The sequence below is a fragment of the Schistocerca serialis genome, chromosome 4, assembly GCF_023864345.2.
Source record: "Schistocerca serialis cubense isolate TAMUIC-IGC-003099 chromosome 4, iqSchSeri2.2, whole genome shotgun sequence".
In the NCBI taxonomy this organism is placed as follows: domain Eukaryota; kingdom Metazoa; phylum Arthropoda; class Insecta; order Orthoptera; family Acrididae; genus Schistocerca; species Schistocerca serialis.
This window is the reverse complement of record NC_064641.1, coordinates 395,109,437-395,137,323: the sequence shown is the minus strand read 5'-3', so window position 1 is coordinate 395,137,323 and position 27,887 is coordinate 395,109,437. Positions and strand designations below refer to the sequence as shown.

The 27,887-nt window shown below is 38.4% G+C and overlaps 1 protein-coding gene across 5 annotated transcripts in view; it reads left to right on the top strand.

The window, feature by feature from the left end:
- LOC126474916 (uncharacterized) overlaps window positions 1–27,887 on the top strand; it is a 408,277-nt gene that overhangs the window by 169,142 nt on the left and 211,248 nt on the right. For 3 of the 5 annotated variants that reach the window (XM_050102418.1, XM_050102416.1, XM_050102417.1), the window contains one exon: window positions 21,566–21,791. In XM_050102418.1, coding sequence (XP_049958375.1) covers window positions 21,566–21,791 — 226 coding nt within the window. Of the gene's footprint in view, window positions 1–6,386; window positions 6,556–6,604; window positions 6,663–21,565; window positions 21,792–27,887 lie in introns of those variants that run through there. The other 2 variants (XM_050102420.1, XM_050102419.1) reach the window with 2 other exon arrangements.

Sequence of the window (27,887 nt, the reverse complement as noted above, 5' to 3'; positions counted from 1 at the left end):
AAATTGTGCTTCGGCCTGTGCCAGATTTGTCACCTTCAGCCACTTGTTCCTGGCTTCCTTTCTCCTTTCCAGGGCATCTGCACATTCCTTTCCAAACCAGATCTTCTTGCCCACTGGGTTTCCCATGAGTGTTTCCTTTGCTGTATCCCTAACTGAGCTCTGGATGTTTCCCCACATTAGTTCAAGGTCCTGATTCGCGTCCATTTCACTGAGTGCTTCAAAGTGGTTACTTAGTTGCAACTGGTATCCGGTCTTCGTTGCCTCATCTTTCAGTTTCTCCACATGGTACCTTTCCACTCTTTTTAACTTAGGCCCCGTTCTTCCTTTACACTGTAGGTTTAAATGGCCTCTGATCAGGAAATGATGACTCCCGCCTTCGGTACCTCGCGCTGTCTTAACGTCTAACACCCATCTCTTGGCTCTGAGATCAATGGCAACTTGGTCTATTTGATTTACAGTTCTCCCATCTGGTGACACCCAGGTTCCTTTATGTATGTTATTCCGCTGGAAGTTTGTGCTGGAGATGAACAACCCTAATGATGTAGCAAAGCTGATGAACCTAACCCCATTGTCATTGCTTAGGTTGTGTAGACTGTGCCTTCCTGTTGTGTCTTGGAATATTTGTTCTTTCCCAACCTTGGCATTCATATCACCAAGGAGGAGCCTCAGGTGTCCATTTGGTATAGCGTCCATCACTGCCTCTAGTTGAGCATAGAACTCGTCTTCCACTTCACACTCGCTCTCCTCCGTGGGAGCATGACAGTTCACAAAAGTCGCCTTAATATGCTTTACGTCCAGTGTTAGAACAGATATTCTTGGGTTGACTGAAAAGAATTCTGAAACATTAGTGGCCAACGTCTTACTGACGCAGTAACCAGTGCCTAACAGATGACCTCGTTCACAGGCTCTATACAGAATTGTACAGTTTTCAACATCATGCTCCCAGCATCGTCCCACCGGATTTCTTGCAGTGGAACTAGGTCTAGTTGTACCTCTGAATTTCCTTGACCACACTGATTGCAGCTCCTGTCTTGTACAGACTCCTTACATTCCACATTCCAAATCGTATACCGTTTCTTTGCCATTGACGTCTATTTTTGTCAGTAATGTTCCGAGGCTTACTTGTAGTCTTGAAAGCATGTTTAATTTTTTACGAAGAGAGGGTGCTGGCCTCCCGTCCAACCTGCGGTGTTACCCTCACAGCTCACAGGACTGCTGGCTTTTCTTAAGGGGTGGGCTCCCCTCAGGAGTTGGGTTATAAGTAAGAATAAGAAAATTGGAAAGACGCCCTCGGGCCTCGAAACCTAATACCGTCGGAGTCGAAAAAGCAAGAGTTGGCCAAGGGAGGCCGACAGGGAAGGAGAAACAAGGAGTCTGACACAAGTAAGTGGAAGCAATGTCAGACTCAGCTCGGGTCGCCACCCACGTTCTAGCGGAAGTCCCCTGGGGGACTTAAACAGTGCATTAGAAATTTCATGATAATGCTCAAAACACGGTTTTATAGCCAAGAGCATATCTATGTGCTGGTCGTATGCAATCACAATCTGATTTTCACAACCGAGTCTAAAATTCTGCTGGTTAGGTCTTAAAAAAATACTAGAAGAACTGAGGGGCCCTTTTCGACCTTTTCATTTGTTTTCTGTGAAAATCGTAAACTAGACTGGCTTGATATTTTGTGCTTTTTCATCAGTTGCATGAGACATTTAGCAACATTTTTTCGAGTTTCCTACTTTTTTTTTGAGGTTATAAAATATGAAGCTTACTACCTAGAAGGAGGGCAGGGCCAATTTCGGCGCTCTCACAACATTTCTCTGTGTTTTTAGGCTATGTCTTTGCAATCATGTATATGAAAACACACCAACTGTTGTCCCTTTTTTGTTAAAATATGCAACAACAATGTCATTCAATCCAGCGCTGGTTGTTGGTTAGTTGAAGCAAGGTTTTCAGTTATTGTGTGTTATGACTGAACGTAATACTCGTCCCCGCAATCACGAGTTATGAATACAGGAAGCGTCCAACAGACGCTGAAATACTACAAGAACTGAGGAAAGGTAAGAATTTGAATTTTCTGACAGCGAGCGGGACAATGAAGAAAGTGTCATAGGACCGGAGTCTGCAGATGAAGAAAGTGATTCGTGCAACGAAAGAGTTGATATAAACACGGTCCAAGATACTTTTCCGCCAAGGTTTATGGAAAAATTAAGCTTCTCCATCCAGTATGTTTTCTGATGTTTCAAGTTCTAGCTCTGTAAAATTAACAACCCGGACAAAGTTGCTTCCCCGCGAAGTCAGTCAAAATCTGATAGTGGGCGCTGTGTGGGAAATTATACCAGTGGGTTCTAATGCAGGTCAGAAATATTTTTTCCCTTCGTGTACGGTTTTGGTTTGTAAAATTACAATAAAGGCTAATACAATTAAAAGCTTTTATAGTAAATAGTAGTCATAATAACTTAGTGTGCTGTTGTGTAACGAAATAGGATATCATACAATATAAGAACTGATGTACTCATCTAATATCAGTACATTACACATTATAAAAATACAGTCATTTTTTTTCAATTCGCCTGCAAAGTCATAACATTTTGCGGGACAGCCTAGGACCAATCTCATATTATAAAAGGAAAATTCAAAGCGGGAAATTTCTTAATGTTTGGTGGCTAGTTTTCAGTGCTTCCATGATGCGCTACATTAGCGCTGCACTGAAGCTGAGGCTCGTCGTCGACTACAAGACGATTTCTGGACAGTAGATATTCAAGAATTGTATGCTTTTGTCTCCATAATAACACATACGGAATGGATTGCCATACACTGGCGCTGATCCTCCTCGACCACATGACCAAGAAGGTGCCTCCTACTGCAAAGACAGTACAAACGATCATTCCACTCGACTATTGTGTATAAAAATGATGATGTGACAATCCTAATAGTTTATCAAAGGAAAACAAATAAGAATGTTTTGTTAGTGAGTTCACTTCACTCTCATGTGTCTATGTCCGAAAGTCAGAGGAAGACTCCTGAAACAGTTCGATTTTACAATGAAACAAAATTTACGGTCGACGTCGTGGATCAAATGGCAAGGATGTACTCCATAAAAGTCGGTACAAGACGTTGGCCAGTTCACGTGTTTTATAACGTTCTTGATTTGGCTGCCATAAATTCCTAGGAATTGTATAAGGAAGTGACTGGTGAGCAACTTAGCAGATGGAAGTATAATTTTGATTTGTGCGAAGAGCTTCGTGCACAGTATGTATCAGCAAGAAATAGAGAGCCGGACCGCCGGCCACGGTGGCCGAGCGGTTCTAGGCGCTTCAGTCCGGAACCGCGCGACTGCTACGGTCGCAGGTTCGAATCCTGCCTCGGGCATGGATGTGTGTGATGTCCTTAGGTTATTTAGGTTTAAGTAGGTCTAAGTTCTAGGGGACTGATGACCTCAGAAGTTAAGTCCCATAGTGCTCAGAGCCATTTGAGAGCCGGACCAGGCTCGTGCAGACACTAAAGACGCGCCACAGCGGACAACAAAGGTGAGAGAAGTGTAAAATTCTTACCTCATGCAAAGGAAATTATGCTACTGTTGTTCAGGGTATGAGCAAGCATTATGTGGCAAATGTGACACTACAGTGGAGTGAATATATATCTCAACAAAAACTATATGTGTGTGTTACATTTCATTATCTGTCACAATCTGATATTTCACACATCCTTGTGAGTTGAAGTCGACTCTTCTGAGTATCGTCCTATTGGATGTGTGCCAGAAATCTGGCATTGTTGTTGCAATTTGTTCCTTATTTTTAGTCCTTGAGAGGTCTCACAGACGTACCATAGTGCTTGCGTGTCGTTTTTTTGTTGAACGTTACCATTTCTCCGTGGTGAGGAATGGTAGACCTTCCATGCAACGTTTTCTATGCGAGACACCTTAGTGATTTCTCAGATGAAACTTTGGTGACAGTGATAATGGACCTGATTTCGAGAAATTAGTGATTACGATACTAATTCGGAGAAGAAGACTGAAAGTGACCAAGATGTGACAGATGATGATGGAGAAACGTACGTCTTTGGTAAGAACAGAAAGATGTTTTCGATGGAGAAAACAGAAGCCGCTAAGTAACGTAAGAACAAAGCAACTCAACGTTGCATCGCAGCTGCCTGGACTGCAACAGATTCCAAAAAGCCTCGTCGTAAACTTGCTGTTTTGGAGATTACGAGCCTCAAATACAGAAATAATTTTTTGAAAAACGAATAACACCAATCTTTTGTTGTCCTTGTTTGAAGTGGGAAACAAGCTGTCCGTTCAACAGGGTGCTGTTAGGGCCTCAGGAGAATACATAGGCTGTCTTCTTGATTTCTAAAATAAAAATTTGGCGAAATTTCTCGCTTGATAGAATTATAGGGTGGAATAATCGCTGTAAGGCTGAAACGATGAATAGTAAACTCAAAGCTGATTCCAAACACAATTTGTCATAGATGAAATGTTTTTCAGTACAGTTAAGTTCCGAATCTGTAATATTATCTCCCTGATGATAATCTTTGAGTGACTAGAGAGGAAACTACGTGCTGTTATTTTAGTAATACTTAAAATAATTTTTTTATGTTTTAGTTTTCAAAGCGTTTTAAATTCTACATTGTTTAAAAAATGCAAATTTCCATAAAGCCTGTTTCCAAAAAGTGTAACGAGTAACTGGTAGTCATAAAAATATATATTCACCAAAACAATGGTTTTATTGACATAAAATAAAAAGGCGATCTGGGAGACCCCTCCATAGTAATTGTGTTCCTGCCAACATCTGTAGTAGCTAAGTCTCCAGCGCAGATTGCCAGATAAAGATTTTACTAAGGTTACGTACAATAAAAAATTGAAAACCCAAAATCGTTTTTGTATGGGAGTACCGAAGGCAAAGCCTAACAACCAAAATCAAAGAAAAAGCTTAACATCAACAACTATCTTATCAAAGCGAAGCATAAAGCGCTAAACGTGAACACCTTATCGAGACCGGAGGGCAATTGCTCCGCTCCTTCACCTTCAACAGAAGTGAAAATAACAATGAGGCGTTAATGGAAATGCCGTGAGGTTACGGCCTCCGCCTGGTGCAAGTCTTTCTAGTTGACGTCACTTTGGCGACTTGCGTGTCGATGGGGCTGAAATGATGCTGATAAGGACAACACAACACCCAGTCCCTGCGCGGAGAAAATTTCCGAACCCACTGGGAATCGAACCCGGCTCGTTAGGTATGACATTGCGTCGCGCTGACAACTTGTTTTTTCGTTATGGTTCGTTGTATTTCGTCGTAGCGGACGTCACATGACATCCTTTGAAGTTCGTTGTTGATCTTGTCACTCTGTTATTTTTATTGCAGAGGCCAACCAGATCTCTGACCTTACACGCTGAGCTACCGTGCCGGCGTCCACTCACCTACCAGGGGCGGACACAATGTGGCTGTAGTAACCGTTTTAACAATGTAGCGGTATTGCTACTTGAGTTTCAATAATCAGTGCCAAAGCCGTCTGCAGGTTTATCGAATCATGATTTTAATTTTCATCATAGCAGCATACAAGTAAATCACCTTGATCTCGGTGCAAGTTTAAATCTCTTGCGTCTCGTACCGCTGACGGAATCCACATAAATCACAGTTCCTTTGTACTGGTAATAAGTCACTTTAAGTCCCTCAACACTTTATTTTGTTCGGGAGTCAAAATCCATAGAGCTTTTATGAATGACAACATATTTTCCAAAAGAAAAAAAAGGTTTCTTCAAAATATAGGACTACACTGTCGTCAAGCTTCATAAAAAAATCAGTTACATTAAGGAGAACAGAAAGTAAATTGCTTATTGGTACATAAAAACTGCAAAGGAGCGCTCCTCCAGTCATTTAAAATATATTTTATACAAGTAACAACTGATTTCCAAGCATTCTTTAACTAACTTGAATGGGTAGCGTCTTAATCACAGTCCAGTTTCGCGACTGTAATGTTCGTTCGGTTATGATTTCCATTTGATTTAGAATTTGTCGAGTAACTTTGATGATTTGAGACGTGCCCTGATCATACTACAAAACTACTTCCTTCCTGAGCACGTGTTTCACAACCTGCTGGTAGGAGAGCTTCCGGAAATAAAGCTCTTAGCTTAGGCTATACGAACAATAGGAAAACATTCAGGGCGCGATGTACCGCAGCAAAATAATGTACAACAGTCCGCATTCGAATACAAACTGTTCGGAAAATGAGAGGGAGTGAAAGAAGGTGTGCTCTCCGTTGATCTGCGAGTTTAACTTTCACTTCATTTCGCTCTAGAGATGACAATAACACACTCGGATTAAGCACAAACTGTTTATTCGTACACTGCGCGTAGTTGAAATTCATATAAAGTATAAACTAGACTTTCGGAACTGTGCACCACAACATGGCCTAGATACTGTATGTCTGCTGCGACCTTGCTGTGACGTTAGAAAGTTCCGTTGCAACAGCTGATCGAGAATGTCGTAGGTTTTTGGCTGCGTTTAATAACGGGACAGCGTGTTGTAATGGTGGAGTGGGGTATCTATTGTTTTACTTTTTTCACAAGTAAGTAATATTTATTGAAAAAATCCTTAACGACTTGCGTCGCTGTGTAAGCTGCTTGTCATGTATGTGTGTCTGTGCCACTCACGCATTGAAATCTCCAACAAAGCGTAGGTAGCAGCACTTGGCGAGCGTAGAAACAATAACCAGCACGTCTTGCTTCAAAGAATGTAACTGCTAAGCTGTTTATTCGTAGAAAAGAAAAACAGATTTGACTTTTATACGCTTTGTGTCCGGTTCACTTATTTTAAGTACTATCGTAAAGACCAGAGCAAAATGTATCCGTGTGACGGCACATACTTGAGCTGTGCCTTAAATTTCTGTGCCTGCTGCAGTATATTCTGTCGGCACGAACGCTTTAGCAAAGTAGATCCACCCAAATCAACAACCCTGATATTCGAGGAAAAATTGCCTAATTACACTTGTAACACGAATAAATAAATAGACTAAGCACATTGATAAGAGGAATAAATAATTTTTTAGTGATGGACTCATAGAGAGGACGTTCGCCCATATTTAAACTTATCTGTGTTTGACATTAAAAGAAACCAGATACCCTAATCATTCCACATATGTGTAGCGAGGAAATAATTCCTAAGGAAGTGACACACACACACCAAAAAACTGATGTACTAATTTTCCTTTCACAGACCCTAATTTAGATAGTGCTCAAAGATGTGGAAAAAGTCCAAAATTATATGTATTAGTTTACATAATTAAAAAGTTTAGGCTAAAAACAAACATGTAAGTGCCTGTTTACAGGAGAGATAATGTGTACATATGCTATTGCAGCCAAGCTATGCCAAAATAAGAATAGTTTACAGGGATGGCTTAAGCAGATCACATTATTACACATTATATTAATTTATCATTTCTGTAGGTTTCACCAACCTTAAGGGATGTTAATGAGTCAAGGTATACATTGGAAAAACACAAATTGAGGAAACTTAATCAGTATACTACACCATTAGTAAAATACGCATGTTCTAATGCTATTCATATGAGTCAAGTGGAAAATTCGATACTAGTTGTCGGCTTTGACATGTGACATAATGTTAATGGCTGTTCTGATATGACCTTTCAGTTTTTTTTTTTCCACAGTTTGGTTGTTAGTCCATGAAATCAATGAATGTGAAAGCAAAAGAACCTGGTTGTGGTGGTAGACTGATCTGTGGCTTAGCCCAAGGCCTAGGTTAGGTTGGAATGTGACATTATGGATGTGTTTTGGTGGAGCCAACAAATGTAAGAGCAAAAAACCTAGTTGTGACAGACGTTATCATGCTGCTTTACACCTACTGCCTTGAAGCCAACATAATTGTTAAATCCCTAAGTCTAGATATACACATAATTTGTAGAAGAAGTAGCTAATAAGGTATGTTTTAATTTTGTTTTGAACTGGTTGAGATTCCCAGTTCCTTATTTTGCTTGGTAGGGGTTTATTTATAACTATCCACCAGTGCATAACTGCACTATGAACTCTTGAGAAGGAGACAAAGTCGAAATGGAAATTGTTTTTTGTGATTGTAAACATCACAGTTCAGCTTAAACCATTTTTTGTCATTAACAAAAATCATTAAGATGCAAACGCATAAGCAAGTGAGTGTAAGTGTTCCAATACCCTTCAAAAGGATTAGCCCTATGCAAAATGTAATACTGCCTATACAATATTCCTATTGGCTGCTTCTGCTGAATAAACACTTTATGTGCACTGCCCAAGAAGATAATTCCATAGGGCAACAGGGAATGAATAAGCCATCACAATGGGAGGTGCTTGTAAGGACAAAACATGGTCTACTGAGTTTCTTGATTAACCTGTTATCCAGCTGGAGCCAAAGTAATTTTACACAGGGTATTTCATTTAGATTTTTGGCATAGGGATCTGGCAACCCCATCTGGCGACCACTGACTGCAGTCAGCCACATGAGAATTTGTGGGAAAACCATACGTAAATGGGTAAGAGGAAATGTCTTGCCTAAACCATGACTACTGGGCATATACTGTTCAATTGAACAATGGGGAAGGTGCCCCATCAAAACACTCTCCATTGGCCTAATAACCAAAGCTATAGGTAAAAGTGATTTGGAGAAGGAAGAGAAGCCCTGGCTGCACTGATGCTTCCAAGCACATGAGAGTTGAAGACAAAGAAGAAAAAGTTTTTCATTTAGTGTATGGTCAGTAATCTTAGCTTCTGGCGCTAGAAAGACATTTTTTATTGTTTAAGATAGCATAAAATGGATCATTGTGAGATTACCAGTAAGACTTAAACTTTTAACTGAGAACCAGTTTTAAGCCTTTTCAGCTATCATTTATTTATTTATTCTTTGCCCATGGACTCCAGCTGAAAATCCAGCTGAGAGTATTGGGTGTGTCATACAATAGCCTATTAACATCAAACTTGATTTCGATATATATATATATATATAAATGAAACAAATGATTAAACAGAAATAGTCCATAATCACACAAAGGTTTTACATGTTTCACATTATATGTACACGCAAATCAAAAAAACATACAGAAATGATAATTTTTACAGGTACATTTCAGTAATGATATATTTAAACACCATCTTAGTATTCACTCAAACTGCATATACATCTAAGTTTTATCTGCTGAAGTTGTATGCGGATTCTTGTGTCACCTGCAAAGGGCAGTGAATTATTATGTATGTAAGCTAAGAACAATAGTGGTCCCAGTACTGAACCATATCAGATGCCTCATTTTGAGCTTATTGGACAAAATTCTAACTAGACATCTTTGTAAAAGGGTACACAGGTTGCTTTGGAGTACTACAGATAATGTAGAAACTGTACCAGGTAATTGTGTGACACTCCACATCTGACACAAGCCATGACAGTGAAGTTTTATGTATGTGCCAGTCTGGAACCAATGCAGTAAGATCGGTTGACCTGGAAACATAACAGAATGCCAAAAATGGAGCTATCTTGTTTGGACTTGCTCGTGACCACACAATGAGTGAAGCTGCCTGATTTGTTGTTGTCTCAACACAAACTGTAAATTGTTCAACATGACTACAAGGAATGGTGTATGACTGACAGCCATATAACATGGAGTAAGCACAGTGGTCATTAAAAGCTCCTAACGAACAAGTACTAGAGAAGAGTGTTACTGCTTGTCAATGAAAATTAGTTTCAAAATTATAGGAACTGCTGCTTTCAGTGAATGCAGTGCAACCTCAACTATTGCCAAGTGAACAGTATGGAGGCAACTGTAAGCAGTTGACATTTGGAGGTGGGTACCTTACAGAAGGCCATTGCTTGCAGTGGCACATAAAGCTACATGCCTTCAATGTGCTATACAACACACAAACTTGACAGTAGCGAAATTGAGGCATGTAGTGTAGTGTAACAAGTTGTGATTTTGCCTCTGTTTCTGAAGATGCAAGAAGTCAAGTTTGACAATGGGCCAGTGAGTTGTTTTAACTAGCTGTTTGTAAAGAGTGTAGTACAGGCAGAGAGTAGTTCTGTAATGTTAGGGGGATTTGTTTTGTACCCTGACCTGGGCCCACTCATTCAAGTTACCAAGAATGTGCACCCAGATGTTTATTTCAACATTCTGTCTGTGACCAAATGCTGCCCTTTCTTCGACGTTTTCATGGTGAGTATGCTGTGGATACTCCCATCTTCCAAGGTGACAACAGTGGTGTTCACAAGGCTGCGTACATTCTGGGTTTAACAAACTTCAGGCACCCAAATACACTTCAACTAGCCTGTGAAATTGCATAGAAAATGTCTAGAATTATTTGCAATTGTGGCCAATGTGGCAATCAGATGCTCTACAGTTTGATAGCTCTGCTAGATCTAATCACCAACGAGTGGCTTCAATTGGATATGTCATACCTGAACAAACTAGTGAACCCTCTTCCTTGCCAAAATGACACCATTATCAAGTCTAGAAGTGGTGTTATGTGGTTTTAGCATGGTGTTTGCTAGGGCGATCAATAAGATTCCTTTGTTTTCTATAATGAAGGTAAGGCTTCACCCATGCAAGAGGAATGCCATTAATGTTGTAGCAGTTTAGTTGGCCAAGTTGAATTTCATGACCCACGCGATCAAAGACCTGACCAAGTACTAGAGTGTATCTACATCTACATCTACATGACTACTCTGCAATTCACATTTAAGTGCTTGGCAGAGGGTTCATCGAACCACAATCATACTATCTCCCTACCATTCCACTCCCGAACAGCACGTGGGAAAAACGAACACCTAAACCTTTCTGTTCTAGCTCTGATTTCTCCTATTTTATTTTGATGATGATTCCTACATATGTAGGTTGGGCTCAACAAAATATTTTCGCATTCGGAAGAGAAAGTTGGTGACTGACATTTCGTAAATAGATCTCGCCGCGACGAAAAACGTCTTTGCTTTAATGACTTCTATCCCAACTCGCGTATCATATCTGCCACACTCTCTCCCCTATTACATGATAATACAAAACGAGCTGCCCTTTTTTGCACCCTTTCAATGTCCTCCTTCAATCCCACCTGGTAAGGATCCCACACCGCGCAGCAATATTCTAACAGAGGACGAACGAGTGTAGTGTAAGCTGTCTCTTTAGTGGACTTGTTGCATCTTCTAAGTGTCCTGCCACTGAAACACAACCTTTGGCACGCCTTCCCCATAATATTATCTATGTGGTCTTTCCAACTGAAGTTGTTCGTAATTTTAACACCCAGGTACTTAGTTGAATTGACAGCCTTGAGAACTGTACTATTTATTGAGTAATCGAATTCCAACAGATTTATTTTGGAACTCATGTGGATTACCTCACACTTTTTGTTATTTAGCGTCAACTGCCACCTGCCACACCATATAGCAATCTTTTCTAAATCGCTTTGCAACTGATACTGATCTTCGGATGACCTTACTAGATGGTAAATTACAGCTTCATCTGCGAACAACCTAAGAGAACTGCTCAGATTGTCACCCAGGTCATTTATATAGATCAGGAACAGCAGAGGTCCCAGGACGCTTCCCTGGGGAACACCTGATATCACTTCAGTTTTACTCGATGATTTGCCATCTATTACTATGAACTGCGACCTTCCTGACAGGAAATCACGAATCCAGTCGCACAACTGAGACGATACCCCATAGGCCCGCAGCTTGATTAGAAGTCGCTTGTGAGGAACGGTGTCAAAAGCTTTCTAGAAATCCAGAAATACGGAATCAACCTGAGATATGTTACATTACTGGTCATTACTGGTCATTAAAATTGCAAGACCAGAGATAATAACAAAATTTTACTTATTTCACATATACAGTGTAGTAGGAAGAAGATATAATTAAATTTGCGGGTGATCTGCTGGAAGACAGGGTGTGAATTTTGTATAGAACTGTCTAGCTGCAGCAGTGACAATAATTCGGTCAGGTATTAACTCGAACTGAGGTTGGGTTATAAATACGGGTATGTCATTCCGTGCTGCTTCAACCAGAATTGATCAGTTGTAGTGGCTGGCACCAGCACACTAGTCTCTGCTGCAGCATCAGGGGAAACTGCAATAATGATGACAGTACATGATTCTGCAAATATTGTTTCACTGATGTATGGACATTTGTCTTGCGGCAAAGAAGCCAATTTCCTGACTCGCTGTATGATCTTGTACAGCTGAGCGAACAATATGTCCATCTTCTTAGGCACTAGTCGCACAGGGCCACTCCAATCCCCTGTGGTTTGAGTATTGTTCTCTTGAACCATCAATTCAAAATAACATGACAGTTAGGTGGTGGTGAACTACACGTGCAGCAGTGTCCAGAACAATAAACCACAACCTTTAGAGACACTGATCAAGCAGCAAATTCTGTCATATGCTGTTAGATGTTTCTTTTTCTTACATAAGACAAAACACTATACTGTCACAAACAACTGTATATTCAAATGTGATTTCTGAATGAGAAAACCACCCTATAGACTTCCCTTATATACAGAATGTACAGGGCATCACTTCTGTCTACTATGTGTGGTGGCACTGAAATGCTAATCATTTATGTGTTCAAGCATGTAGTACACTTCTAGGCTCCTCCATATTACTTTATAAGTAACTAAACATTTCGTAGTTGTTGGCAGATTATTGAAAACAGGCAGACATCTGTGTGGGCCAAAATAAATGACTAAGTCAATGGGAATAGCATTGTTCTTATTCTAAGTATTGATTCTGTAAACAAAGCTGATGATTTGAAAGAGACAAATTGTGAAATAGAAGAAGTATTAATTCAAGACACTTGAATTGTTGTCACAGTTTCTTTCTATCACTAGTTGATACTGTTGATTACGGTAAGCTAAGGTGCTGGTACTTAAGATAAACATGAGTTTGAGTACCTATTTCTGTATAAATTTAAAAATATCGATATTATCAAGCACTCATACAAAGTGTTTTGATTTTTAGGTAACTGGATCTGCAGATGTCCAGCAGTGCCTTCATGTAAAACTTGCTATTACATACAGGCTAGAAAAATGTATAGAACAAACCTTTAAATAATAATAATAAGAAGAAGAAGAAAGTTGATGAATGGGTGCCAAGTTGAACTGTAATTTTGAATTTCTCGTTGCAATACAGGTCCTCTTGTAATTGGCTAGATAAGTCGGTTATCAAGTTGGAGGAGAGCCAGGTTGTACTACATCCATTGGGATCATCCCTCTGTGGAGTTATAATCTTCAGGTTGCAGACAGCTTTGCATCAGCACTACTTTGATATTGCCATATGATCATGGACATGCTTTTACATGAAGGAGGAAGATAAAAAAAGAAACCTCATGTTCAGACCTCATAGACCATGCTATTGCATACTCTGCCTCATAAGTCATTGGGTACTGGTATGAAGAGATATGTTCTTAGCATCCCACTCTTCTGGCCATTAATATCAACTTACCCAAACTGAAACCACTACTTTTCCAAGTACAGTAGTTCCATTGTTGGCCTCATGATGCTGAGCGTACCCCATTCCAGTCTTCTCCCCAATCCTTTACATTACCAGGAATTGAATAAAGTCCTCCAAATAGCAGTAATAATTAAATACCCTGGATGATAGTAATAATGTAGCAATGGAAATGTTAATTTTGAGTTGATAAAAATACAATACTATGAATGGGTCACCAATTTCTCCTTCTGAAATTAAGAGATTCCTGTCTGTTCGGAAAATTTAGAAACCTCTGAAAAGATAGACAACCTGTGCCTATCTGACCACCACAGCGTTAGATAACTTACATATAAAAGATTACACTTCAGGAGCTTACTCATGCAGAACTAATAGGGGAAAGAGGAGTTGTTACATATATCAAGATGGAATCCAAGTTCAAAAACATTGATACAAGTAGATATTGTAGTGATCAGCACATAGAGGTGTATACTTGTGAAAAAAAGTTCACTTTTAATTGTAAATGTGTATAGATCCCCACTGGGAATCTGAACTATTTATGAGATATCTGGATTTCTTACCATGCTATCCATCAGACAGCAGCTAGCGGTTAATAGTGTGCAGTGAATTCAGTATAGATTTTGTAAAGGATTCTGTGGGAAAAATTATCTGGAAATCTTGTTTTGATCCTCCAGTTTGATCTCAGTAATTAACTTTCCAACACAGATGGAGAAAGACACAAGGACCCTAATTTGTAATGTTTTCTTTGTTGAAACTCAAACCAAGAAAATAACTATTTACCCTGTAGAAAATGCTCTCTGATCATGATGCACTGTTTGTGGCTTACAGCATGGATACTTCTCACTGCAAATCAATTAGAATAATTAAAGACTCCTGGACAAATGTTTTTAATAACAGTGTACAAGTGAATATCCGACATGAAATTTATAATGAACCAAATGTGAACATAAAATTGAATGTGTTCCATGATAAATTTATGTCATTATTTCAAAACACCATTTCCACATAAATTAATTAGAAAGGACGTTAAACGGCCATGAAAAAAAGCATGGATCAAGCGATGGATTACAGTACTGTAGAAGCCCGATGTACTGCGATCCAGTATACTGTGGACTCAGATATGACACTGTATAAAATATGTTACCCAAAATAAACTATCATTTATGAATGATTTTTGCACTCTCAGTGTAATTTTTTTAAAAAGGAAAAAACCTTTGTACAATCTGCGTGTAGGCTTTCTACAGTATAATTTATTACTGTAACCTCCAAGCTCTTTAAAAAAATAACCAAAATAGATGGGTGTAATTAAACTCAACCTTTATTTTGTCGTATCGACATATGATTGTTGCTGGACAGAAGCTTGAATACACATCTCACAGTTAACATTGTGACACAGTCAACAAAGTAACTCTGCAACAGCACTTGGCAATAAACAAAATGAGCACAACCATCATGTGGGTCATGTATTATTCATTCATTCATTGTCTAGATTTCTGTGTTGTTATGACATCAAAAAACAGAAAGCTTATTCTGTGGGTGATAAACTAAAAATTATTGATTGGTACAAAATTGTGAAACTAAAGTAATTTCATCACATGAATGTGGTGTACCTGAAGAAACAACTGGGATGGGTAAAAGAAGAGAAAAGACTTACAAGCTTTGTAAACACAGTTGAAAGTGATCTAGAAATGGAGAAAAGGGGATTAAATTAGAAAAAAAACAATGATCTCAACAAATGTGTTTATTGATGGTTAGGTGGTGAAGTGAAGGTGTGCCACTTCTGAGACCAGTTATTTAACCCTAAGCTGAAAAATTTCACTTTGATTTACATGCCAGGAAAGATTTTATAGCTTCCGACAGATGGTTTTCAAAATGGAGATGTCACAATGAAATTCACGAAATGACCATTGAAACAGAAATGAGATCCAGTGACAGTGAATCAGATTCACAGTTTCCTGAAATTCTACACAAAGAAATGGTAGATAAAAATTTAAATCATCATCAAGTGTATGATTGTGATGAAATGGCACTTTATTATCGATTGCTTCCAACCAGAACTCTTGATACAAAAAGATCGAGAAGTAAGATGGGTTTAAAAATGAATAAAGACAGAATAACCTTCCTCTTTGTCACAAATAAATCAGGTAGCCATAAGCTGAAAACTATTTGTGGACGTAAAAGTAAAAGCCTGTTTCAAGCATGTAAATGGTCATCATTACAAACCATTTACAGGGATTCAAAGAATGCTTGGATGACATGACATTTCCACCAATTGGTTTCAGGAAGAGTTGTTCTGTCAATGAGAGAGCACCTAAGCTCACTTAAGCTGAGAGAAGAAGTTCTACTAATCCATGCAACCAGAAGATGGAAAAATAAAAGGTTTGTTTTTGCCAAAACACATGACTGCATTAATTCACCTGATGGATCAGGGCATCATACACACATTTAAGGCTCATTATCACTGTAAACTGCTCACTTCAATAGTAAATTCAGTGTAGCAAAAGATATGTTCTTGAATCTTAACTGTGTTGCATGTTCAGTAGGCCTGGCATGGCAAAGCATCAGTCCGACCACTATTAGAAAATGCTGGAACAAGTGTTCCATTGAAGAAAATGCAACAGATTAACAGTGTAGTGACACAGATTTCAGCAGCAGTGACATTCAGTCTGATGTTCTGTGATGTTCTGCAGTGCAACATTGATCTTGAAAAATTGAACTGCTGGGTAGTCGTCAGCAATGAAGTACCAATTTCTGAGGTCATAGATGACAAGGACATTACTGTCGCTGTTTGAAATGGGACTAGTGAAGCAGTCAAGGATGAAGATGATGAAGCTGAAGAAAAAAATATAGATGATGCATGAAATATTGGATAATATAAACAAAGCAATTACATGGATGGAGCAACAAAGAGAACCAAATTGAGTTTTTGCACCTGATGAGCATAAAACAAAAAATGCACTGAAGAAACAGTATGAAATGATCCACCATAGAAAGCTAACTGACTCCTTTAAAACAGTAGAATACTGACATACTGTAGCTCACAGGCAGTGTTGTAAATTATCATACTTTATTTGATTGAATACTTTATATACCATTTTGAAGCTCATGTTATTGTTGTACATTGTGAAAGGAAAAGAACAATACCTGCAGAAAACAAATTACTGAGAAAAGTTATAAAAAACCAAGGAACATGCACATAATGTCAGAAATCAGTAATTCTGTCACCAGACTAAAGGCTATATAAAATGTAGTGCAATGAGAGATAGGACAACAAGGCACAGAGCATGATGTGACTGCTGAACTAAACGGAAGGGCTATGAATTGTTAGTTACAAGTTACAAATATATTTAATAAACATATCTTAAATATAGTAGAAAGTATAGGAATAAACAGTTCAAGAGAGAAGTCACAGCAGTGTGTTGAAAAAGTAACTCTTATAAAATTTAATCATATGAATGTATCACTACAACTTCTTCTTCTGAAATTAATAAAATTGTACATTCTCTCAAACATAAAAACTCACCTGGTTTAATGGTATTTCCAATAGAGCACTAAAGATTTGTTCCCATATAATAAGCTCTTTCTCATCTGAAATATGCAATGCATCACTAACTCAAGGCATGTTTCCAGAGAGAGTGAAATATGCCATTGTGTAACCAGTTTAAGAAATGTGATAAGAGAAATGTCAATAATTACTGACCTTTTCACTGCTGCCATCATTTCCCAAATTTTTTGGGGAGCTGATGTATTCCAGAATAGTATCTGACCTGAGCAGCAGTAATATTTTCAGAAAATCACAGTTTGGATTTCAGAGGAGATGCTGTACTGAGAATGCCATTTATATGTTCACTCACCAAATTTTACAAATATTAAATAATAAAACAGCATGGATTGGTATCATCCATGACCTGTCTAAGGCATTTGACTGTGTGAATCACATTATTCTCATAGATAAATTGAAATTGTATGTGATTGGTGCTATAGCCATCCAATGGACAATGCCATACATAATCAAGAAGTTGTATTTGGTACACTGTTGTTCTTCATGTATGTAAACGATCTCCCATCTAATATACAACAAGCAGAATTAGTTCTTTATGCAGATGACACTAGTTTTGTAATCAGTCCAAGCTAGACATACAGAAACAGAAGAAATGGTAAACAATGTGTCCTTAATAGTATCTTTGACTAGTTTTCTGTGAATGGTCTCGCCCTCAACTTTAAAAAGACTCAGCATACTCAGTTCTGCACATCTAGGGGTACTACTCCACTGATAAATGTAACGCATGATGAGAAAAAATACATAGGGTAGAAACTCCAAAATACTTAGGTGTCTGTATTCATGAGAATTTAAACTGGAAAAAGAACATTTTTGAACTCCTAAAACAACTTAATTCAGCCACATTTGGACTTAGAATCATTACAGATCTTGGGGAGAGACAAACCAGTAACATGATATATTTTCCATCTTTTGATGCAGTAATGTCATATGGAATAATGTTCTGGGGTCACTCATATTTAAGATAGAAAGTGTTCAGTACTTTTCTCAAAAATGTGGTGTAAGAATAATATGTGGTACTCACCCATGATCATCTTGTAGAAATCTCTTTAAGGAGATGGGTATACTGATTAGTGATTTACAGTATATATGTTTCTTCAAGATATTTGTTGTAAACAATCCTTTGCAGTTCAAAATAACAATGATGCATTTAACTACACCATTAGAAGGAAATATGACATTCATTACTCCACATTACGGTTTATTTAGCAAAAAAAAGGGATGCACAGTGCCGCAACTAAAAGTTTTGATCACTTACGCAGTGGTATAAAGTGTCTGACAGATAGAAAAGTAAAATATGGAAAGAAACTGAAAAAGTACTCCTTACAATGCCTTCAATTACATAGAAGAATTTCTATTATTGTAATCTGTAAAAGGTGATGGTAGGAATTACTAACTCATTTCTGTACAGTTAAGAAAATCTTATAAATGTTCAGCATGTACCCATAGCTACAAATTAATTTGTGATGTGAATATAAAATGACTTGTTCCACATTATTATTGTGTATTATGCAAATGATCTGTGGAACATGAAACTAACTAACTGTATGTTCTCTCATGAATAAAAGCTCATCTGGATTTGTTGGTGTTTCCAACAGAGTAATAAAAATCTGTTCCAATATAGTATGCCTTGTATTATCAGAAATATGTAACACATCAGTAAGTTAAAGCATTATTCCAGAAATATATGCCATTTTTAAATCTCTCTATAAGAAAGATGATAGGAGAGATGACAATAAGTACACACTTTTTCCATTAATTACATAATTTTCCAAAATTTTTGAGAAGGTCATGTATTCTAGAATAGTATTCCAACTGAACAATAACAACACCCTCAGTAAATCGCAGTTTGAATTTCAGAAGAGATGCTCAACTAAGAATACCATGTACACGTCCACTCATCAATTTTTAAAATGTCTGAATAACAATATTCTCCTAGGTAAATAGAGGTATTATGGAATTTATGTTACAGCCAAACAGTGGATGATGTCATATCTAACCAAACGAATGCAGAAGGTTGTACCTAGTAATTAAACCCATGTAGGAAGATTCTGCTGACAGAGGAGAAACCACATATGATGTTCTCCAAGTTAGGTCTGCTATTGTTCTTCAAATATGTAAATAATCTTCCATTTAATATACAACAAGAAGAATTAGTTCTTTTTATGAATGATGCTATTATTGTAATCAATCCAAAAATAAATACAGTAATAGGAGAAGTGGTAAATGATGTTCTTAAAACTACCTTTGACTGGTTTTTTGCAAATGGTCTCACTCTCAATTTCAAATAGACACAATATTCAGTTCTGCACTCCTAGAGGTACTACATTAGTGATAATCAAACAATGGAAAATCCAGGATGGAATGTAACAATATTATGAGAAGGAAAGTTGCTACTCACCATACAACGGAGATGCTGAGTCGCAGATAGGCACAACAAAAGGACTTTCACAATTAAAGCTTTCAGTCATTGTCCTTTGTCAACAATAGACACACATATGCCCCCCCCCCCCCCCCCCACACACACACTCATGCAAAAGCAACTCACACACATGACTGCGGCAATGTGGTTTCAGTTGCCAGAGACTGCAGTCATGTGTGTGAGTTGCGTTTGTGTGTGTGTGTGTGTGTGTGTGTGTCTATTGTTGATGAAGGCCAATGTCCGCCCCCAGTGGCTGAGTGATCAGCATGACAGAATGTCAATCCTAAGGGCCTGGGTTCAATTACCGGCTGGGTTGGAGATTTTTTTCCACTCACGGACTGGGTGTTTTGTTGTCCTAATCATCGTCATTTCATCCCCTTTAATGCGCAAGTCGCCAAAGTGGCATCAAATCGAAAGACCTGCACCCGGCAAACGGTCTACCTGACGGGAGGCCCTAGTCACATGACATTTATTTTATGAAGGCCAATGGCCGAAAGCTTTAATTGTGAAAGTATTTTTGTTGTGCCTATCACCAGCTCAGCATCTCCGCTATATGGTAACAACTTTCCTTCCCATAATATTGTTACACTAGTGATAAGTGTAACACATAATGAGGAAATAATAAATAGGGTGAACAAATTAAAAGTTCCACTTTCTGGTCACAGACGAGACAACTGGGCCTGACTGACTACCGTGTCATCCTCTGCCATGCAAAGGCTTGCTGTCCCAGCCATTGTCAGATTTCTTGACCTTAGAAGTACCACTAATTGGTCAAGTAGTTCCTCAGATGGCCTCATGGGGCCATGCACACCCAGTATCAGTCCTCCAACCAAGGAAAAAGTCTTTGGCAGTGACAGGAATCAAACTTGGATATCCCACATGGCAGTCAATCACACTGACCACTTAGCTGTTTAGAGGCAGACAATAAATAAGGTGGAAACATCAAAAAATTTAGGTGGCCATACTGAGAAGAATTTAAACTAGGAAAAGTACATTTTTGAATTCCACAAACAACTTAGTTGAGCGACATTTGCAATTCAAGGCATGGAAAATCTTGGGGAGTGACAATCAATTACATGAATTTTGTGATGTGTGAAAATTGTTGTAGATGATCAGTATGTAGCCATATTTACATATGAATGTGAATATAAAGTGACTCATTCCACATCATTATGATTAATCATACAAATGATCCACAGACCATGGAACTAACCAACCAGCTTTGTTTTGTTGATGACATGGTTTTGTACTGATTGCCTGTAGTGCAGGTAAACTTCAATATTGAGTTTAAGAACTTAGGAGAACAAGTTTGAAGATATGCAGACTGAAAGAATGTGTTCATTGAAGAGAAAGTTGTACAGATTTGCAATGAAATCATAGAATCATTGACAAGTCATTGACAAGTACTTTTTTGTGTGATTGTGGTGCACGGGGGGAGGGGGGGGGGTAGTTGAAGATAATTCCTTTGATCAATCTAATGACATCACTATAAACAAGATGTCCCTTTAATTATAGAAAAGTGACACACTTAACTCATAGCTGTCTACAACCGTAACCAGTTCACAATAGTTCTGTCGGAGTTGGTATTCTCAGGCCTTCTTCTGAAATTTGGACTGACTTACCCAGCCAGTTATAGGGGAACCTACAGTTTTACATGGAATCCAAACCATGATGCACATGGCATTTTTCACATTAACAAATAACTGGCAGGGGTGAAAGAATCTGCAAGTGGTAGAAAAAATTCTGGGGTCTTTTTATTTATAGCCTTGGACTTTTCCATGGAGCTACACGGCCACTAAACCACTGATACATTTGTTGAAAAATAGTTTTTGATTATTTGTGCAAACAGAAACTTTCATCTGTATAGAATTTAGAAAGCACAGTCTATCTGCTTATAATCTGTCAATTATTGTCAAAGTGTCAAACTAGTTTCAAGTTTTTAATAATACACTTCAATTCAAGTAAAACATCATTATTGCATTTGTGCTGTTTTGTTAGTATTGATTTTGTTCTGTGGAGTTTTTCACCCTGCAGTATGTATGAAGAGGGGAAGATCTAATAATTATTAGAGCCTTTGCTTCTCAAAACAGGTTTGCAGTGTTAACTATCTGCATTGTAACATTTTTTCTTTCAGTTTTAGGATGCTGCGGTGGTCTAGAACTGACTGCCTACATATCACAAGGTGGACTACACGGCCACATAACTTTTCGGAGGTATCATGCAGACAACAGAAAAATTCATGTCCACACATCACTCCAGACTGTCAATGAAGTTTCCAAATGGTCTTGGAGAATACAAAAATTTCCAGTTTATTATAGTACACTACAGGATCGGTGCAATGATGAGAAACTTGGGCCAGTGTAAGTTAGTGTTTTCTGTTATATAATGCATTGTTTAGAGTAAAATAGAAAATTCATATTTGTAGTTTCGACTGATTCATCTCCTCTCCTTGCCAGTCCTCCCTCATTCTTTTATGTACAGCTTCCAAAGAAAGATTCTCTATTCCAGAATGATGAACAGCTGATGTGTGCTTTTAGGTGTTTAGGCCTGCTGCAGGCATGAATCCGCCTCTGTCATCTAAAGAGGGGCAAAAATAAGATTTATTATTGTGTCTATTAAAAGTAGGAGGGAATGTCAATTCTCCTTTTCAAGCCAGAGGGCAAATCTGTTTTTTTTCTCTATTGCTGAAGAAGTGAAAACTTGTGATCATTTAGTATTGATAACTAGAGCACAGATTTTTAGGTCGTAAAAAAGTGTGTTTTGGGCACCTAAAATAGGCTCCTTCAGTAGTTCATTTAGGTTATATAAAACCTAAAATAGACTCTAATAAAAATGATGCAGAGAAAATAAAAATAAATTAAAATACACAGTGTTGACAGTATGAACATCTTATTAGTCATTAAAACAAGGAGAATGAATATTTACACAGTTACAGAGCACAGCAATCTACAATATTAATGTTGAACGTAACTCCAAATATTTTTGAGCTCCTTCAAGGTAAAAATCTCTGTAAAAAAGATGTGGCAATGGTTTAATTAATACACTCGTAGTTTCACATATTCTGACCATAGTTGGCTTCACAATAAATAACCAAAATCTTTTCTAGGTTTTCTAGTGAAAAACTGTGGCACTTGTCAGTCAGAATCAATTTATACGCTGAAAAAGTACATTCTACATCAACAGATGTGACAGGGGCGTACTTCATTTTTGGCAGAAATGCTGCAGTCAGAAGTGCTGGATTTTCTACTGAGTATGTCGGCAGCTGCACACAACTCCTTCAGGCCAGTGTTCTTCTGCAAAACCGTTTGCATTTTTGCCCGTACTTTTTCCCCTACTTCACCTGGCGCTTCATTAATTTTCATTTTGACTTCTTCAAGCAAAGAAATATTGTCGTAGATAGGTCTCCCTGAGCCTTCTAATTGTGAAGTTAATTCTTGCCATAAATGTGTAGTGGGCCCTAATGTAAGATAAGTCCCGTTTTAAAGAAGAATCTTTGAGTAACTCCATTGCTGCAGTTACGGATGCAGCATCCTCCGGAATATTTGCAACCACCCTCTGGACAGCTGAGAGATGCGTACTATAGTATTCTGCTGCTATCAGCCACGTGCCCCAGCGGGTGACAACAGGCTCTGGCGGCAATGGGACATCTGGAAGCTGTTCTTTGAATACCTGTATTCTTGATGGAGCCTTAGCAAAAATTTTCTTCACCATAGACATGACTTTATTTACTTTAGGAAATTGTAGCCTTACTTGCTCTGCTATGCGGTTGATCCCATGCACTACACAAGTTACGTGCAGCATCAATGGGTAGAATATTTTTAATAGTTGAAACGCTGCTATCATATATGCAGCAGCATCAGTGACGGCCAGAAGCACCTTATTCTCATCCACTACGTTTGGATATGGCACCTTAAGCCCATTGTTCATAAACTGTGCTATTGTTTGTTGGTTAGTTTTTGCAAGCTGTTTTGAGTAAGTCAAATGAGCCCTGGCTGGAGCATCTGGATCTAGCTTGCCAATAATCAGGTTTGCAATGTAACGGCCGAGACTGTCAGTAGTTTTATCCACAGATATCCATATACAAGATTCTCCAACATCTTCACGGATTCTGTGCAATGCAGCATTGTAAGCTGAATCCACATAATTCTTACGTAAAGTTGACTCTGCAGGAACAGACTGATGGCAGTACTTCTCAAGAAAACCTCTGAAAATAGGGTTTTCTAGTTTCCGAAAGGGGATGTTTGCTGCCACAAGTGCGTGACACAAATCACCGCAGAAGTTAGAAGTTGTTTTTTTTCAGAGGATTCACCAGATTTATTGGTTAAAAGAGTTTGCTGCAATTTTGACTTTCGTTCAACATTAGCTTTATGTGCGATTCCATCTGCATGCGGAGTTAAGGTTAAATTTCTTAACACTTGAAACCTAATATGAAAGAAAAGGGAAATCCAGTTTAGAATCGCATATAAAGAGTATTTCATATTACTAAAGGATAGCGATAAAAAAGAATCCTAAGTGACAGGAGAATAAGAAGTCTAAGAAAAACATCAACTAACCTCCTTGTTGCAAGCTTGGAAGAAAATAATTTTCCCATCTCTCGTTGCTGGGCATATGGCACCTGATGGCACCTGACAGATGGCCACCCCTTCTGAACAAGCGAATGGAATCTACCGGTGCTTCAGATGAAAACATCTCACTACTGGCAAATTATTTTTTGAACCGGAAAATTCACGAAAACAGAGTGGTTTGATAGGACTGCCTGTAGACAGCAGCGAGAAAATGCTCGAAGGGCAGTAATTTAGCTATAGAGCGCGTCTACGATTAACATTGTGATTTTTTAATCCGTGCTCAACTTAAGGCCTATGAAACCGTTTCTTTGCGAAAATACACAGTTGGCCAGAATCCTACGAACGAAATATTTTCAAATATATCATTTAGTACTCCACGTTTGATTTTAATGTGTAACTCAAATCTTTGACCGGTTCCCATTCGCTCACTGAAGTTAAGCACTGTCGCGCTCGGCGCGTACTTGGGTGGATGACCATTCAACCGTGCCGAGTGCTGTTGGTAGTAAGGCAAGTAAAGGAATTGTAAAGAGTCTCTAATGACTTTCGCCTTCGACGAGACATAAAGCCCTAAGTTAACTTCCTTTTTCTAATCTTTGAAAACACAAGAACTCTGTCAGGTACTTTTTAGGATTTTGATGCCGAAATAGGCAAAATTAGGTATCAATGTCGAAATACGCAATTTTAGGTCCTATAGAACTAACAGTATTCAGTTTAGTTAGTCATGAAACTCATAAGTACCAATTTATATGCAAATTGGAGATTAGGAAAAAAAATAGGTGTTAACCTAAGGATCCGTGATCTATTTTTTACATATGAATAATAAAACACCTATAAAGAGTATTTGGTATTAACAGGGATAGCGATATAAAAGAATTAAAAAAGACCGAAGTGTTAGGCAAATACGAAGCATGAGCACATATCAACTAGCCACCTTCCTGCACGCTGGGCAGAAAATATTTTTTCCATCTGTCGTATAGTGTGGAAAAACTTGGAGCCACTGTCTTATATGATGAAATAGGCACTTTTTAGGATGTTAAAGCCGAAATAGGCAAAAATAGTCACTAACGTCGAAATAGGCTTTTTTTAGGTCCTATAGAATTAACACTATTAAGTGTAGATAGTCATGAAATGCATAAGTACACATTTTTATGCAAATAGGAACTCAGGAACACAATAGGCTTTTACCAAAAATCCGCAGTCTATTGATAACTAATTTCCCTGGTTAAGTAACTCAACATAGTAATACTCTGACATATGAAATCTTAATTTGTATCTTTAAACCATGGGAAGTCCGTACTTGTCTTAGTAGCTGTCATAGTATTGAATTTACTGGGTGTGCCAGGAAACCGTGAGGATGAATGCCTTGAAGTGGGTGTGTAGTATTCTAGTCTTGACAACTTAGAAGATGATAAATGTAAATAAATATAATTAATAGGAACAATAAAAGATTAAAAACAAATAAATAAATTAAGAAAATGCAATCGCTACACACTTGGGTATACATAGATTTGAGAATTGCTGGGCATGCAGTAAAGACGATGTAGCGTGGTGTAGTTACAATATGTCTAGATGTATTTATAGTTGTATCTGGTATCAAACCTTGAGTTCTTCCAAGGCTGCCAGTAATAGCTCCATTAATGTAAGCTGGAAGTTATTCACTTAGATCTGTACTTAAATTCCTGTAGTTTTGTATTTATTTGACTATATCTTTAACATTCCATTATATTTCTACATTAATAGTAATAGTTATGAAAGGGATAGATTGGTACTCACTGTAAATATGGCACATTGATTTGAAAACAAAGTGAAAAGACTGTTACACAGTGAGCTTTTGGCCAAAGCCTTGTTCAGAAAAGAAAGAAAATTCACACACATGTTCTCTGATAGGCCTCAGAGGCCGGACCAACTGTGAAAGCAGCCATTTCATATACCAGCTCTGCTGCAATCATTGCACAGCTTTTTAAACTTATATAACTACAAACCAGCTGTCCACCAGGATGAATGCAAAGTGGACCACCCTGTGGCACAACAGGCAGCTGCACATTGTTGTTGTTGTTGTTGTGGTCTTCAGTCCTGAGACTGGTTTGATGCAGCTCTCCATGCTACTCTATTCTGTGCAAGCGTCTTCATCTCCCAGTACCTACTGCAGCCTACATCCTTCTGAATCTGCTTGATGTATTCATCTCTTGGTCTCCCTCTATGATTTTTACCCTCCATGCTGCCCTCCAATACTAAATTGGTGATCCCTTGATGCCTCAGAAAATGTCCTACAAACCGATCCCTTCTTCTAGTCAAGTTGCGCCACAAACTTCTCTTCTCCCCAATCCTATTCAACACCTCCTCATTAGTTATGTGATCTACCCATCTAATCTTCAGCATTCTTCTGTAACACCACATTTCGAAAGCTTCTATTCTCTTCTTGTCTAAACTGTTTATTGTCCATGTTTCACTTCCATACAGGGCTACACTCCATACAAAGACTTTCAGAAACGACTTCCTAACACTTAAATCAATACTTGATGTTAACAAATTTCTCTTCTTCAGAAAAGCTTTCCTTCCCATTGCCAGTCTACATTTTATATCCTCTCTACTTCGACCATCATCAGTTATTTTGTTCCCCAAATAGCAAAACTCCTTTACTACTTTAAGCGTCTCATTTCCTAATATAATACCCTCAACATCACCCGACTTAATTCGACTACATTCCATTATCCTCGTTTTGCTTTTGTTGATGTTCATCTTATATCCTCCCTTCAAGACACCATCTATTCCGTTCAACTGCTCTTCCAAGTCCTTTGCTGTCTCTGACAGAATTACAATGTCATTGGCAAACCTCAAAGTTTTTATTTCTTCTCCCTGGATTTTAATACCTACTCCGAATTTTTCTTTTGTTTCCTTCACTGCTTGCTCAATATACAGATTGAATAACATCGGGGAGACGCTACAACCCTGTCTCACTCCCTTCCCAACCACTGCTTCCCTTTCATGCCCCTCAACTCTTATAACTGCCCTTTGGTTTCTATACAAATTGTAAATAGCCTTTTGCTCCCTATATTTTGCTCCTGCCACCTTCAGAATTTGAAAGAGAGTATTCCAGTCAACATTGTCAAAAGCTTTCTCTAAGTCTACAAATGCTAGAAACGTAGGTTTGCCTTTCCTTAATCTATTTTCTAAGACAAGTCGTAGGGTCAGTATTGCCTCACGTGTTCCAATATTTCTACGGAATCCAAACTGATCTTCGCCAAGGTCGGCTTCTACTAGTTTTTCCATTCATCTGAAAAGAATTGGCGTTAGTATTTTGCAGCCGTGACTTATTAAACTGATAGTTCAGTAATTTTCCCATCTGTCAACACCTGTTTTCTTTGGGATTGGGATTATTATATTCTTCTTGAAGTCTGAGGGTATTTCGCCTGTCTCATACATCTTGCTCACCAGATGGTAGAGTTTCGTCAGGACTGGCCCTCCCAAGGTCGTCAGTAGTTCTAATGGAATGTTGTCTACTCCCGGGGCCTTTTTTCGACTCAGGTCCCTCAGTGCTCTGTCGAACTCTTCACGCAGTATCATATCTCCCATTTCATCTTCATCTACATCCTCTTCCATTTCCATAATATTGTCCTCAAGTACATCGCCCTTATGTAGACCCTCTATATACTCCTTCCACCTTTCTGCTTTCCCTTCTGTGCTTAGAACTGGGTTTCCATCTGAGCTCTTGATATTCATACAAGTGGTTCTCTTTTCTCCAAAGGTCTCTTTAATTTTCCTGTAGGCAGTATCTATCTTACCCCTAGTGAGATAAGCCTCTACATCCTTACATTTATCCTCTAGCCATCCTGTCGATCTCATTTTTGAGACGTTTGCATTCCTTTTTGCCTGCTTCATTTACTGCATTTT